Source organism: Choristoneura fumiferana, chromosome 13, assembly GCF_025370935.1.
Source record: "Choristoneura fumiferana chromosome 13, NRCan_CFum_1, whole genome shotgun sequence".
Taxonomy (NCBI): Eukaryota; Metazoa; Arthropoda; class Insecta; order Lepidoptera; family Tortricidae; genus Choristoneura; species Choristoneura fumiferana.
Window position 1 is genome coordinate 13682443 of NC_133484.1, and position 16626 is coordinate 13699068.

At 36.4% G+C, this 16626-nt stretch overlaps 3 protein-coding genes across 3 annotated transcripts; all 3 read right to left on the reverse strand.

Moving 5' to 3' along the window:
- Window positions 1-947: 947 nt before the first annotated feature.
- Window positions 948-2255, reverse strand: LOC141434390 (homeobox protein MOX-1-like). The gene is made up of 2 exons (XM_074096812.1): window positions 2061-2255; window positions 948-1535 (listed from the first exon to the last, which is right to left on the reverse strand). The coding sequence occupies exons 1-2, from the start codon at window positions 2091-2093 to the stop codon at window positions 1113-1115; spliced, it is 456 nt and encodes a 151-aa protein (XP_073952913.1). The 5' UTR covers window positions 2094-2255; the 3' UTR covers window positions 948-1112.
- A 4339-nt stretch (window positions 2256-6594) lies between these two features.
- LOC141434496 (homeobox protein Hox-A3-like) lies at window positions 6595-7995 on the reverse strand. The gene is made up of 2 exons (XM_074096917.1): window positions 7864-7995; window positions 6595-7149 (listed from the first exon to the last, which is right to left on the reverse strand). Exons 1-2 carry the CDS (start codon window positions 7894-7896, stop codon window positions 6595-6597), a joined length of 588 nt encoding a protein of 195 aa, XP_073953018.1. The 5' UTR covers window positions 7897-7995.
- Window positions 7996-10805: 2810 nt separating this feature from the next.
- On the reverse strand, window positions 10806-12582 carry LOC141434391 (brain-specific homeobox protein homolog). The gene is made up of 2 exons (XM_074096813.1): window positions 12412-12582; window positions 10806-11681 (listed from the first exon to the last, which is right to left on the reverse strand). The coding sequence occupies exons 1-2, from the start codon at window positions 12442-12444 to the stop codon at window positions 11046-11048; spliced, it is 669 nt and encodes a 222-aa protein (XP_073952914.1). The 5' UTR covers window positions 12445-12582; the 3' UTR covers window positions 10806-11045.
- Between the last annotated feature and the right edge of the window lie 4044 nt (window positions 12583-16626).

A 16626-nucleotide genomic window follows, 5' to 3' on the forward strand; every position in this document is an offset into this window, starting at 1 on the left:
TAAATTTATAATGTGGTACAAAATCAATTAAAGGTGTTTAAATATTATTCATTTTAAAATTATCTCTCTTATGTAAACGCGTAAAACAATGATTCATTTTGCTGTAGCGTATCTCAACTAGTGGGGCCTGGAAGAGGAGTTTAAGTCATTTCAATAGCCTACCTTATCAAAGCTGATATAGATGTAATATATTAGTTGAAGCCGTAATAAGGAATGAATAATTAATTAAACCGTGGTGGCCTAGTAGTTAATATATGGCCTTTCAAGCAGAGGGATCGTGGATTCAAACCCCGGCTCTCACTGCGTGCAAAATTATCTATCTAATCCGCCATTTGTGGCGGTGGCCATCTGCATTTACAATAATATTGAATTGGCATCAGAATCAAAGCTGTGTTTAAAATATCAGATCAATCTAATTAGTTGACACAAAAAAACAAAATTGACCCAAAAAAACAAACAAGGTAAGCTATACCTGCCTATAAAACCGTAATAACAAAATGGATTCTCGGAGCTAACGTGCAACATACTCGTGAAACAAAAAAGGCCGATAAATAAAATAAAAAACCTACATACCAGCAGCATCATAACTTGGGTGCTTTAGATAAGAAGAAAGAAGTAGACCAAAACAACTTTAGTGTTTGACGTAATAAGTATATATTAAACATTAAAACATAAACATTAAGTTGACGGATAAATTAATTCAACATAACATAAAATTAATTCATACTGTCTTAAATAAGAAAAGAAAGAAAAGTGAACTAAGAAACTATACAAGAACAAAATAATAACACTAAAAATATACTTTATAAACAAATGTAATTGGAAGCATCCTATGAGTCCCAACTCTGCTTGCCATCAGATGACCCCACCTAGCTTGTCCCTATTTTATTAAAAATAACCCTCAAGTGATAAGTTTAAACTTAATATAAAATCTGTCGTCAATTCCGTGAGGTACGTGCGCACCATCCAGTCTATCCCGAAAGATTCGGACTGATTCTGCACCTCCATGCACTCTGCCTGTTGTTGTAGCACTTGAGCTGCAGGCGGTAGCTGCGGAATCAGTGCCAGACTGGATGTTGGCACGCACGACACAGACTGACGACTGGAGCTCATCAAACATGGGGAGGTCGGCGGCAAGAGTGCTGATGCTCTGCAGGACCCACGAGTACAGCTGAATTACCATTACACGGCTGTGGCTGCTGCAGGGATTGTGCTGAATCCTGAGTTGCCGGGGCGTAACCTTTTTTGGCTCTCATCCGTCTGTTTTGAAACCAGATTCTGACTGATTTCTCCGGCAACCCCAACTGCGCAGCCACTAAATGTTGACGAGTACGGTTCGCGAAGTTGTTTCTACAGTAAAACTTTTCGAGAGCGGAAAGTTGCTCCGTCGTAAATTTAGTTCGCGTCCGTTTCGCCTTGGCAGATCCTATGGGTAGTTCTGAATGTTGTTGTTGCGGGTAATCACTCCTCCATTCCGCGTACCCATTGCGGATAATGAAGGGTCCCGACGTAAATCCCAGATTTTCCGGCAGGTGCTGGAATAAAAAAACTTAAATAAGTATAGTCCGTAAAACTTAATTGTACATACCTAATAATTTTCTATAAATTTTGACTTTCAACTATCTTTACTTCTCTCAGCCAAAAGGGTGCTGTTCGAACTATCACGCAACTGACTGACCAAAGAAGGGCACCGCTTTCTTAGGGCAAGCATTAACTCACTCGGGTGCACAGCTTGGCGCCCGCGCGTATGTGCTCGTTTCATGTCATCTAATAAGCGCTGCATAAGGCGAGTCTTTGCTCTATTGAAACAAGACGCCGCGCAGGCGCCCGCGCCGTACACACGCGCAAGTCAGCAGAGACCCTTGTGACAGCTTAAAAATAACTGACGTTGTATTCTGAAAACTTAGCTGATGCACTGCGTATCGTGATAGTGCAAAAAGTATTCTAATCCTACCATCGTAGTAGCGCACCATACGGTCGCTACGCTGCGTAAAGCTGACAAGAACACACACGTAGTAAAAACCACTTTGAAAAATTCTGTAGGAATAAATAATTCTTACCAAGTTGTTGTTGTTGGAGTAGCAATTTTCCATGTTGAGTGGACAAGTTAAATTGTGTCAGGTATTCTAGCTGTGCAATTGCTGAGGTCCTTATGGCAAGTGATGTCTCCATAGGCTTACTCGTGTTTTATATGGCGGGTTTGCTATAATAATTGCTTTTGTAATTAGCTCGCAGTCCCTTCTTTCATATTTCTATGTACGCAAATCGAGTTTTTTTTTTATTTTCACTAATTAATTTAGTAATTTGTTGTTTGACTCATCTTATTGTAAATATTATTATTATTATTTTTCATTAAAAGGCATGTTAACAACGAGCACAAGGTTTTAGTACCGAAGGGTTTCCCAGAAATAAGACCAATGAGTCATTTCCGAGATCCCCAAAATATATACAAAAAATTGCTCATTTAAAGGTATAAGATTTATATAATAATGCGATATAACAATTACACTTGCTTTTAAAATTTAGTAAAAAAACTAGTAGTTGTTGTAGGTCCAATCAATTAGGCGATAAAAAAAATCGGGTTGAATGCTCAGGACTCAGGACCTCAATTGCCATGCTAATATACTTAGCACGTTTACTTATAGCCAAGAGATACATATTCGAATCCTGCCTGGCGCTACCAAAATACTTTTTTGTTTACGTTCGTGTACTTGCGTACACTAAAAGGTTCCGACTTCCGACGCATGCGTTAATAATCTCCGTAGTTATATTCTTTTAATTTAAAACGTAACATTTTTGTACGTAACGTAACGTAACATTTTTGTAGCAACCAAGATTTTCCTGATTTATCAAATTTATGTCTTTCCAAATTTATGTAGTTTGTGTTATAACAAGTACTAACCTACGTTAATGAGAAATTGTGTAACTTTTTACTAGTAAATGAGTAATTTTTAAAATCTGTTTTGTTGTTCCACTGATCATTTAATTTTGGATAGAAAATAAACAAATAAACGAACAAACAAATATGTTCCCTTCTTCATTCTATTGTTATATTTGTTTATATAAATAGATAGGTAGATAAGTGACCACAATGATTTTAGGTACACTTTAGTTGCTACAAATATATTTAAAAACCGGCCAAGTGCGTGGCGGGCCACGCGCAGTGAAGGGTTAATTATTAATTAACTCTCGGCTGTAACAAAAATCTGCACTTTTAAGCATAATGTTATAGAAACCTATCTCTAAATCGGAAAATAGTCCTTGCAACTTATATTTTTCTTTTCATGTTTTTACTATCCAACGATACCTAGGGTTTAAACGACAAAAAAAAACATCCAGACAGACAAATATTGGCGTCAAATTTATAACACCCCCTTTTTGCAGCGGGGGTTAAAAATCTGACCTACCTGAGGTGCCTACCTCGAATCAAAGCCGCAGGCAAAGGCACTAGAAGATAAATACCTATCTAAGAGCATTCAAGCCCTTTTTGTGGTCATTCTAAATATAACAACTAGCCGTTATTCGGGACGCCGTCCGGTTAGAATTCGTTTATCGCTATCCCGTGGGAACTAATCAATTTTCCGGGATAAAAAAACTATCCTATGTCCTTCTCCGAGACTTAAACTATGTGTACACCGAATTGCATCTAAATCGGTTTAATTGTTTTAACGTGATGAAGTAACAAATAAACATACAAACAGACTTACAAACTATCGCATTTATAATAATAGTGGGAAAGTGGGGTTATAAATACATACAAACAATATAATAATAATTCCTCATTTTACCACATAAAAGTAATAAATAAAAACTAATACAGTCAGCTGCAGAGCTGCGCCTCTGATTTTATGCTTACTTAGTACAGATAAAGAAGCAGGAAAAAAGATTAAATTAAATATAACTATATCACGCAAATCAAAAAATTTTTAAAATTCACTGGCTCTGTGAGCTGTGCACCTCGCAAGTCTAGAGTCACGAATTTTTATATTTTCAACCGCCATAGCTCATAGGTAAATAAAAGTCATATTTATTTATTTACTGCTTAACAAATAAAAATAAGTAGGTAAATACTGACTGCAGCCGACTAAGCTTAGTTTCAGTTTTCTACGCTTGAAAAATTAGACTTGCACTTGACTGAGAAGAACATAAAAAGCTAGTCTTAAATCATGTGTATTATGATGCTCACTGCCAATTTAAGGGTGATAATGATAAGGAAATACTGTCTACATGTACCAAATGGGTTTAATTTTTTTATACCTAATTATCTTTCTAGCGGAATTCATTTAAATTAAGTACTTCAAATTAATTTCAACTTTTCTCGAATATTTTATTTTAATGCACGTCACAGATATTTTTTGTTTCCTTAATTGTTTTGTAACGATAAAGTTCATTTCAAAAATTTGTTATTATGAAATGGCCAACGCATCCCATAGACATTTTAGTGATTAAAAACAAGTTATATTCCTGAATACGATGTTTGATTTCGATAAAGCTGAGGCCGTGTTGTCTAACGCGCTAACGTTTGCGATCGCATTCACCATCTCTTTCTACCGTAATCCTACACCGTGTGGCAGAGAGAAAGAGGGCCTCGAATTACAGTGGCACAGTAGGAAGCAATCATAATGAGCCTAGTACATTTCCATAGTAATGTTTGTAATGGATTTTTATAAGATTTAATTTCTAATGTTTAATTTTTTTTTTAATTAATTTGGTAATTACACGGCGCATTAGATTAAAATCTTGCAAAATAAATTAAACGCACTTCTAGCGTTTTAATTGACTGCCTAGCAATTACGTCACGCGGTAATGATAATGACGCAACTCCATCGAATGAATTAATTTTATTTTAATGCTATTACTTATTACTGATGGCTAATATGGCAAAGGCTTGTGAGCACTGACTACGCGATCGCGATATGTACATTGCATCAAAAAGTTACATCTTGGAAATTCCTTAACAAAAACATAATCATTTCAAACACTAACTCCACTTGATAGATGCCTATTAACCCTTTTCCAGACTTAGTGCATATAGCGACCCATAAAATGTATACCTTCTTAAATTTATAATGTGATACAAAATCAATTGAAGTCGTTTAAAATTATTATTCATTTATAAATTTATCCCTCGTACCTATGTGAAACCGCGTAAAACTATGATTAATTTTGCTATAGCGTATCTCAACTACTTAGTAGGGCCTGGAGTAGAATTTTAGTCATTTCGATTGAATTATTTATAGTTGATGTGTATAATATATTAGTTGAAGCCGTAAATAAAGATTGAATAATTAAAACCGTGGTGGCATAGTAGTTTAATCTATAGCCTTTCAAGCAGAGGATCGTGGATTCAAACTCCTTCTCTCACCTGTGAGGTATTCTAAATTCATGTGCGAAATTACATTCGAAATTTACCACGAGCTTTATGGTTAAGGAAAACATCGTGTGGTGACAAAATCTACTAAATTTACAAAAAAAAAACGTATCTTTGATGATACGGGCCGGCGGGTCCCCCAAGTATGGCTTATCTAACGTACCTACCTACCTACCTAGTCTATAACTATTAGTGTTGTAATGATAATAATAAATATAATATAATATAATATAATATAATATAATATAATATAATATAATATAATATCATATAATATCATATAATATAATATATAATAATATTATAAATGCGAAAGTTATTAAATCTGTTTGTTTGTTTGTTGGTTTGTTTGTTTGTTACTCCATCACGTCTAAACGATTGAACAGAGTTAGATGAAATAGGCTGAGGACAAGAAAATCGTAGTTATAGTTCCTGCGGGATAGCGATAAACGAATTCTACGCGGACGGAGTGGCGGCCAACGGCTAGTCTGTAGTAATTAGTATAACATAGATAAAAAATCTTTAGAAATGACGAAGTGGTACGGTTAAGCGTAAACATCGTATCTCAACTAATATTATAAATTACTACTTCGCATTTATGCGGACAGATATGTCCGTCCGTCTTTTCTGCACACTTGTGGCATCGTGCAGCAATCGCGAACTTTCTACAGATATGATGATCAACGTAAAAAAGGGCTTTTCAAGTACGAGTATTATTTGACAGTAACTGGGCGACCGAGCTCCGCTCGAACTAAAACTCGGTAACCAGCGTTTTCCCAGAGATAATACCAAACTAAATCGTTTTTTTTTTATCTCCGAAAACCCCTACAATTGCCCATTTAAAGTTCTTAGAGAGATTGATATATAGATTGCAAGACAGATGACAGATATCATATTTATATTTTTACATAAATTAAAAACTCGCTTCATGAAAACATAAAAACTAGGCTAATTAATAACTTATAATGGAATGCGACCTGGGAGGAAAATGATACCAAAAAATTTGTAGGTTTGACATATAATAAGTTTTATTCAATTTTATTATATAAATGTAAAAAATATAACTAAAAAATGGTTCACTTTAAAAAAAACACGAAGGTTTGCACTCAGATTGTAAAAAAGCCAAGAGCTTAAAGTAATCCCTGAGAAACTGAATGATGCGCGTCAGCATTATTGCTGACCATCAGGTGACCCACTTGCTTGTTTTCTCCAATCAAAAAAAATCAAGTGATAGGCTTAAACTTGATGTAGGCACTGTCATCGAACTCGGTGATGTACTTGCGCACCATCTGGTCTATTGGGACATCAATCGGTAGATGCTTGAAAATTGAATGTTCCTGAACTTGAGGAACTGGCGGTAGTTGCTGGAACGGATTATTGGACCCGCAAGGATGCATGTGCTGGGTCGAGCCACCAACACAAGGGTAAGCTGGCAGCAACCGCCGTTGTGACAGTTGTAGGGACTGTTGCCAGGATTGTATTGCCGGGACGTAGCCTTGTTTGTCCCTCATCCGTCTATTCTGGAACCAGATTTTCACTGTTTCCTCTGGCAACCCCAATTGCGCAGCCATCTGTCGCCGACGGTTACGGTCCGCGTACTTGTTATCATCAAAGAACTCTTCCAGACCCAATAGTTGCTTGGTAGTGAAGACTGTACGCGACCGCTTCTTCTTGGCTACAGGTTGAGTGGGTGCCTGTTGTCTGTTCCCACACCATTCAGTGTACCCGTTGTATACACTAAATGGTTTTGGTTCTTGCGTAGGAACTACCGGAAGAGCCTGGAATATCAAAAAACTTAATTAATGATTTGCCTAAAAAACTTATTTAATTCTACCTGCGCTATAAATTACGAATTGACAACTATTTGAAAATGCTATACCTACTTGTTAAACTTGTCCTACAATATTTTGGATGTAGATTAAATTCGTGAACAATTAAGTACGTTAATTACGCCTTACAATTTTTTTAATAAATTTTGAAAAGGACGTAGTTTGTATTTTCATTTACATAAATTATGGGCTACACTTTTAACTTAAAATCGAATACAGACATGTTGCTAGAAGCTTAATAAAGTGGCTAAGACAACGATAAAGCCTTTGAACTAAAACGAAAGAGTATGTTCTATATTTACTTCTCTCAGCTAAAATGATGCTGTTCGAACTAAGTAGGGCCTGTACTAACTCACGCGCGCGTGCGAGCTCGTTTCATGTCATCTATGGAGTAGCGCTGCGTGAGGCGAGTCATTGCTCTATTGAAACTCGACGCCGCGCAGGCGCCCGCGCCGTACACTCGCGCAAGTCAGTAGAGGCCCTTATGATAGCGTAAAAACAACCGACGTTGTATTCAGCAAACATAGCTGATGCGCTGCGTATCGTGGTAGTCCAAAAAGTATTCTAAGCCCATCATCGTAGTAGCGCACCATACAGTCCCTACGCTGCGTAAAGCTGACACGAACACACGCGTAGGAAAAACCAAACCAAAATAATTCTTACCAAGTTGTTGTTGTTGGAGTAGCAATTATCCATGTTGAATGGACAAGTTAACTTGTGTCAGGTAGTCTAGCTGTGCAATTGCTCGGAACCTTTTAGCAAGTGATGTCTCTATAGACTGGCTCCCGTTTTATAAGGCGGTGCTAAATAATTGCTTTGGTAATTATTTAGCACGCAGTACATTCTTTCATTTTTGTATGTACAAGTACGCAGAACGTGAGTTTTTTGATTTTCTCTAATTAATTCATTAATTTGTCGTTTGACTCATTTTGTTGTGAATATTCAATGATTTCTTATTAGGCATTTCAACTCCTAATAAAAGGTTTTTTTATATGTGATGTAACATTTACACATGCTTAAAAATTTGGTAAAAAACTAGTACTTGTTGTAGATCCAACCAATGGATCGTAGATAGAACGTAGGAATCTTGACTTGTGTATGATAGTTGCGGTGGACGGCATAACAAGCCATAGGCATTTGTAAGCGATAAAAAAATTCGGGAGGATTGGTCGGGACCCCCATAGCTCAATTGCAATACCCCTGGTGTTGCAGATGTTTATGGGCGGTGGTGATCTCTTACCATCAGGAGACCCACTTGCTCGTTTGCCATCCAGTCGAATAAAAAAAATAAAAAAAATCGCCATGATAACATACTTGGCCCGTGAATTGTATTGTTTAGCCAAGAGATGCATATGCGAATCCTGTCCGGCGCTACCAAAATTATTTTTCGTTTACCCATTAATTAGGGATAATGTTACTTTTTACTAGTAAAAGAGTTCTTTTTAGAATCGGTTTTGTTCTTCCACGGATCAACCTTACCTAGATAAAAACAAATAAATAAACGCACAAACAAACAAGTTTACGTCTTTATTCTATTGTTTTATTTGTTTACATCCATAAATTGATAGATAGAGTGACCACAATGCTTTTAAACACATTTGAGTAGCTAAAAATATATTTAAAAACCGGCCAAGTGAGTGCCGGGCCACGCGCTGTAAAGGGCTTATTATTAATTAACACTTGGTTGTAACAAACAGTATTTTGCACTTTTAAGCATAATATTTCAGAAACCGATCTCTAAATTAAAAAATAATCCATGCAACTTATGTTTTTACATACCTATTTAAGGATACCTAGGGATTAAACGAGCAAAAAAAATCATCCAGACAGACAAATTGAATATTGGCTATAAACTTTTAACACCCCCCTTTTTGCATCGGGGGTAGATCGGGGGTTAAAAAACTGAGGTGCGTGCCTCGAATCAAAGCCTCCCGTTCAGGTAAAGGCACTAGTAAATATCTACGAGAAGGCAAGCCCTTTTTGTGTTAATTATAAAACAACTAGCCGTTACTCGGGACGCCGTCCGCGTAGAATTCGTTAATTGCTATCCCGCGGGAACTTCATAATTTTCCGGGATAAGAAATATGCTATGTCCTTCTCCGAGACTTAAACTATATGTACACCGAATTGCAACTAAATCGGTTTAATGATTTTGACGTGATGAAGTAACGAACAAACAGACTTACAAACTATCGAATTATATTATTAGTGTGATAGTGCGATTAAAAATACATACTTACAATATAATAATAATTCCTTATTTTACCACATAAAATAAAAACTAATAAATAAAAACTAGTACAGTCAACTGCAGAGCTGCGCGACTGATTTTATGCTTGCTTAGTACAGATAAAGAAGCAGGAAAAAAGATTGAATCAAATATAACTATATCTCGCAAAACTAGCACTTGTGATTATTTTAAAAATTCACTGGCTCTGTGAGCCGTGCACCTTGCAAGTCTAGTCACGAGTTTTTATATTTTCAAGCGCCAAAGCTCATAGGCAAAAGTCCTATTTTAATATTTACTGCTTAAGAAATAAAAACTAACTCAGAAAAAATCGGGGCCGGTCACACATGCAAATACTGACTGCAGCCGATGAAGCTTAGTTTCAGTTTTCTACGCTTGAAAAATTAGACTTGCAGAGAAGAACAGATGACTCGATATACGAAAGCGTTTCGTCTTAATTGAATAATAAATACTTCCCAAAATTACTACTCCACGCGGACGAAGTCGTGGGCAAAAGTAAGTCTATAACTAACGATGCACCGCGGCATCGTGCGGGTGTAGTTTTGAAGAGAAGAAGGTGAAAAAGTAAAGTGCCTTTGATTATAGACCTTAACTACTTTATTGCTTTATCTATATCATATGCTGTACTTATATTAAATTTTCAGAGTTAAATTCATTTGATGCGAACATTTGTAACTAAGCCGTTTTTTGTGGCAAAACATTTCATTAGGTTCTAATTAAGCCAATTTCGCATACCTATTTTTTTCTATTACCCTTCATCCAATAAGAATATTTATGAATCAGGCATTACTTTGCGGAGGTCCATATCAATGAACTAAAAAATTTCCTTGCTCACCCGCGACCTTACGATAGCTAAGCTTATGCAAAATATGCGTGTTCATGCAGTTCCTCCACCTCCACACTGTAAGAACACACACAAATCACAAACCCATCTATCACCACCACCACACTACACTGACGCGTTTCGAACTCAAACAGAGCTCATCCTCAGAGTGACACAACCGTACACCATGCTACCAGTTGTTAGACCCAACAACAAACAACAACAACAACAACAACTAACAACTGGTAGCATGGTTACGGTTGTGTCACTCTGAAGATGAGCTCTGTGAGTTCGAAACGCGTCAGTGTAGTGTGTGGTGGTGATAGATGGGTTTGTGTGATTTGTGTGTTCTTACAGTGTGGAGGTGAGGAACTGCATGAACACCATATTTTGCATAAGCTTAGCTATCGTAAGGTCGCGGGTGAGCAAGGAAATTATTTTAAGTTCATTTATAAGATATTATTATATTGCTTTGGTTCCGATATACCTAGCGATCATTGTGAAATCTATGACGTAATAAATATATATTCAAACATTAAAACTTAAAACATTAAATTTCCGAAAAAAATAAATCAACATAACATAAAATTAATTACTGTCTTAAATAAGAAAAGAAAGAAAAGTGAACTAAGAAACTATACAAGAACAAAATATTAAAACACTAAAAATATACTTTATAAACAAATGTAATTGGAAGCATCCTATGAGTCCCAAGTCTGCTTGCCATCAGAGATGACCCACCTAGCTTGTCCCCTATTTTATTAAAAATAGCCCTCAAGTGATAAGTTTAAACTTAATATAAAATCTGTCGTCAAATTCCGTGAGGTACGTGCGCACCATCCAATCTATCCCGAAAGATTCGGACTGTTTCTGCACCTCCATGCACTCTGCCTGTTGTTGTAGCACTTGAGCTGCAGGCGGTAGCTGCGGAATCAGAGCCAGACTGGATGTTGGCACGCACGACACAGACTGACGACTGGAGCTCATCAAACATGGAGAGGTCGGCGGCAAAGAGTGCTGATGCTCTGCAGGACCCACGAGTACAGCTGGATTACCATTACACGGCTGTGGCTGCTGCAGGGACTGTGCTGAATCCTGAGTTGCCGGGACGTAACCTTTTTTGGCTCTCATCCGTCTGTTTTGAAACCAGATTCTGACTGATTTCTCCGGCAACCCCAACTGCGCAGCCAGTAAATGTTGACGAGTACGGTTCGCGAAGTTGTTTCTACAGTAAAACTTTTCGAGAGCGGAAAGTTGCTCCGTCGTAAATGTAGTTCGCGTCCTTTTCGCCTTGGCAGGTCCTATGGGTAGTTCTGGATGTTGTTGTTGCGGGTAATCACTCCTCCATTCCGCGTACCCATTGCGGATAATGAAGGGTCCCGACGTAAATCCCATAACTTCCGGCAGGTGCTGGAATAATAAAACTTAAATAAGTATAGTCCATAAAACTTAATTGTACATACCTAATAATTTTCTATAAATTTTGATTTTACAACTATCTTTACTTTTATCAGCCAAAAGGGTGCTGTTCGAACTATCACGCAACTGACTGACCAAAGAGTGGCACTGCTTCCTTAGGGCAAGCATTAACTCACGCGGGTGCACAGCTTGGCGCTCGCGCGTGCGTGCTCGTTTCATGTCATCTAATTAATAGAAAAGCGCTGCATAAGGCGAGTCTTTGCTCTATTAAAACATGACGCCGCGCACACTTGCACATGTCAGCACAGACCCTTATGACAGCTTAAAAGTAACCGACGTTGTATTCAGCAAACTTAGCTGATGCGCTGCGTATCATGATAGTGCGAAAAGTATTCTAAACTCATCATCGTAGTAGCGCACCATACGGTCGCTACGCTGCGTAAAGCTGACAAGAATATACGCGTACACGGAAAAAAAGGAACTCGTTGACCAAGAATATTCAAAGTTTCGGGTTGTTTAAATCCAAGTAATTATTTTCTTTAAGTAAGATAATATTTTTATCCCAAGACAATATTTGTCGTCATCCAATACAATATGGCGTCCGGCTATATATGAAATATTATTGTCTTCACCAAGGGTAATTGTCTTAATCTAAGACATCCTTTTTTTCTGTGTAGTAAAAACTACTTTGAAAATATCTGTAAGAATAAATAATTCTTACCAAGTTGTCGTTGTTGGAGTAGCAATTTTCCATGTTGAGTGGACAAGTTAACTTGTGTCAGGTAGAACCTAGTTGTGCAATTGCTGGGGTCCTTATGGCAAGTGACGTCTCCTAAGGCTGACTTGGGTTTTATATGGCGGTTTTACTATGATAATTGCTTTTGTAATTAGCTCGCAGTCCCTTCTTTCATATTTGTGTACGCAAATCGTGTTTTTTTTTTATTTTCACTAATTAATTTAGTAATTTGTCGTTTGACTCATCTTTTTTTTTATTTAATTTTTAATTTTTTATCTTGTTTTTTTTTCATTTCATTTCATGACTCATTTTTTTTCATTAAAAGGCATGTTAACAACGAGCACAAGGTTTTAGTACCGAAGGGTTTCCCAGAGATAAGACCAAGCTTATCGATCTTTCATCAACGAAAACCCCTAAATACCAAATTTAGTCGAAATATTTGGAGTCATTTCCGGGATCACCAAAATATAAGAATTGCTCGTTTAAAGGTATAAGATATAGATAAAAATGCGATGTAACATTTACACTTGCTTTTAAAATTTGGTAAAAAAAAACTAGTAGTTGTTGTAGGTCAATTTGGAACTTAGGAATCGTGACAATACAATACAATACAAAGACTCTTTATTGTACACCAGACATAGTAAGCGCTACATAAAACAAATTATTAAAATTACAAGGTGAGCAATAGGCGGCCTTATCGCTTAAGAGCGATCTCTTCCTGACAACCTTTTTTACAGAAAGAAGGAAGGACTAGTTTACAACAGGTGGTGCATCAAAAGTAGATCAGAAAATTTAAACGTAACAACAATACATCTACAAATACATACATAATTATAATCGTACATATAATATACGTCCAAAATAAATATAGGTAGTGAGATAAACAGCAACAAACCTATGATAGTTGCGATGGACGGCATCACAAGCCATTGGCATTTGAAGGCGATAAAAAAACTCCGTCCGCATAGAATTCGGTTTTCATTATCCCGCTGGAACTATGAAATTTTTCGGGATAAAACTAACCTATGTCCTTCCCCGGGCTCAAACTATCTGTATACCGAATTTCATCTAAATCGGTTCAGCGGTTTAGACGTGATGAAGTAATAAACAAACAAACAGACTAACAATCTTTCGCATTTACACTTCGTTCATTTACTTTCACATTTTGTAGCAACCAAGATTTTCCTGCTTTATCAAATTTATGTCTTTCCAAATTTATGTACTTTGTTATAACAAGTACTTAACCTACGTTAATTAGGAATAGTGTAACTTTTTACTAGTAAAAGAGTTATTTCTAAAATCTGTTTTGTTGTTCCGCTGATCGTTGGATAGAAAACAAACAAACAAACAAACACACAAACAAACATGTTTACTTCTTCATTCTATTGTTTTATTTGTTTATATAAATAGATAGGTAGATAAGTGACAGCAATGGTTTTAGGTACATTTGAGTTGCTAAAAATATATTTTAAAACCGGCCAAGTGCTTGGCGGGCCACGCGCAGTAAAGTGTTAATTATTAATGAACTCTTAGCTGTAACAAAATCTGCGCATTTAAGCATAATATTTTAGAAACCGATCTCTAAATTGAAAAATAGGTAGTCCTTCCAAGTTATGTTTTTACATACATGTTTTTACTATCCAACGATACCTAGGGTTTAAACGGAAAAAAATCATCCAGATAGACAAATATTGGTGTCAAACTTAAAACACCCCCCTTTTTGCATCGGGGGTTAAAAAGCTGAGGTGCGTGCCTCAAATCAAAGCCTCAGGCAAAGGCACTAAGAGGTAAATAGCTACGAGAAGGCAAGCCCTTTTTGTGGTCATTCTATAACAACTAGCCGTTATTCGGGACGCCGTCCGGTTAGAGTTCGTTTATCGCTATCCCGCATAAACTACGCAATTTTCCGGGATAAAATCTATTCTATGTCCTTCTCCGAGACTTAAACTATGTGTACATCAAATCGCATCTAAATCAGTTTAATGGCTTTGACGTGATGAAGTAACGAACAAACATACAAACAGACTTACAAACTATCGCATTTATTATAATAGTGGGATAGTGAGATAGGAAATGCTTACTAGCAATATAATAATAATTCCTTGTTTTACCACATAAAAGTACTAAATAAAAACTAGTACAGTCAGCTGCAGAGCTGCGCGTCTGATTTTATGCTTGCTTAGTACAGATAAAGAAGCAGGAAAAAATATTGCATTAAGTATACCTATATTTCGAAAAATATAGCATTTGTGATTATTTAAAAAATTCACAGGCTCTGTGAGCTGTGCACCTCGCAAATCTAGAGTCACGAGATTTTATATTTTCAAGCGTCATAGCTCATAGGTAAAAGTCATTTTTAATTCTTTACTGCTTAAGAAACAAAAAATAAGTAATAAAAAAAATCGGAGCCGCTCACACGGTAAATACTGACTGCACAGCCGACGAAGCTTAGTTTCACTTTTCTACGCTTTAAAAATTAGACTTGCAGAGATGAACAGATGACTCGATATACGAAAGCGTTTCGTCTAAACTGAAACAGACTGTCTGCCCAGCAGTGGGATCTGTATAGGTCAAAATGACGACCCACACTCTGTGAGTTTAAGCAAATACTATGTCAACTTAACCCTTAAATTAACAAAATTAATGAATTTCATGATTCAAACCTCATTCAAACCTTGTAGTCCGAAAAATTCTACATAAAAGAATACAAAAAGGTAGTCTTAAATCATGTGTATTATGATGCACACTGCCAATTTAAGGGTGATAATGAAATACTGTCTGCATGTACCAAATGGGTTAATTTTTTTTTATACCTCATCACCTTTCTAGCGGAATTCGTTTCAATTAAGTACTTCAAATTAATTTCAACTTTTTCTCGAAGATTTTATTTTAATGCACGTCATAGATATTTTTTTGTTTCCTTAATTTGTTTTGTAACGATAAAGTTAATTTCAAACATTCGTTATCATGAAATGGTCAACGTGAGACATTTTAGTGATTAAAAACAAGTTATATTCCTGAATACGATGTTTGATTTCGATTAAGCTGCGGCCGTGTTGTCTAACGCGCTAACGTTTGCGATCGCATTCACCATCTCTTTCCACCGAAATCCTACACCGTGTGGCAGAGAGAAAGAAGGCCTCGGATTACAGTGGCACAGTAGGAAGCAATCATAATAAGCATAGTGCATTTCCATACTAATGTTTGTAGTGGATTTTTATAAGTTTTAATTTCTAAGTTTTTTTTAATTGATTTGGTAATTACACAGCGCATAAGATTAAAATCTTGCAAAATAAATTAAACGCACTTCTAATGACGCAACCCCAACGAATGAATTAAATTTATTTTAATGCTATTACTTATTACTGATGGCAAATATAGCAAAGGCTTATGAGCACTGACTACGCGATCGCGATATTATGTACATTGCATCAAAAAGTTACTTCTTGGAAATTCCTTAACAAAAACATAATCATTTCAAGGCCTCACTTGATAGATGTCTATTAATCCTTTCCCAGGCTAAGTGCATATAGCGACCCATAAAATGTATACCTTCTTAAATTTATAATGTGGTACAAAATCAATTAAAGTCGTTAAAAATTATTGTTCATTTATAAATTTATCCCTCATACCTATGTGAAACCGCGTAAAACAATTATTCATTTTGCTGTAGCGTATCTCAACTAGTGGGGCCTGGAGAGGAGTTTAAGTCATTTCAATAGCCTGCCTTATCAATAGCTGATATAGATGTAATATATTAGTTGAAGCCGTAAATAAGGATTGAATAATTAAAACCGTGGTGGCCTAGTAGTTTAATATATGGCCTTTCAAGCAGAGGGATCGTGGATTCAAACCCCGGCTCTCACCTGCGTGCAAAATTATCTATCTAATCCGCCATTTGTGGCGGTGGCCATCTTGCATTTACAATAATATTGAATTGGCATCAGAATCAAAGCTGTGTTTCAAATATCAGATCAAACTAATCAGTTGACACAAAAAAAAACAAAATTGACCCAAAAAACACAAACAAGGTAAGCTATACCTGCCTATAAAACCGTAATAACAAAATGGATTCTCGGAGCTAACGTGCAACATACTCGTCAAACAAATAAGGCCGATAAATTATAAAAAAAACCTACATACCAGCAGCATCATAGCTTGGGTGCTTTAGATAAGAAGAAAGAAGTAGACCAAAACAAC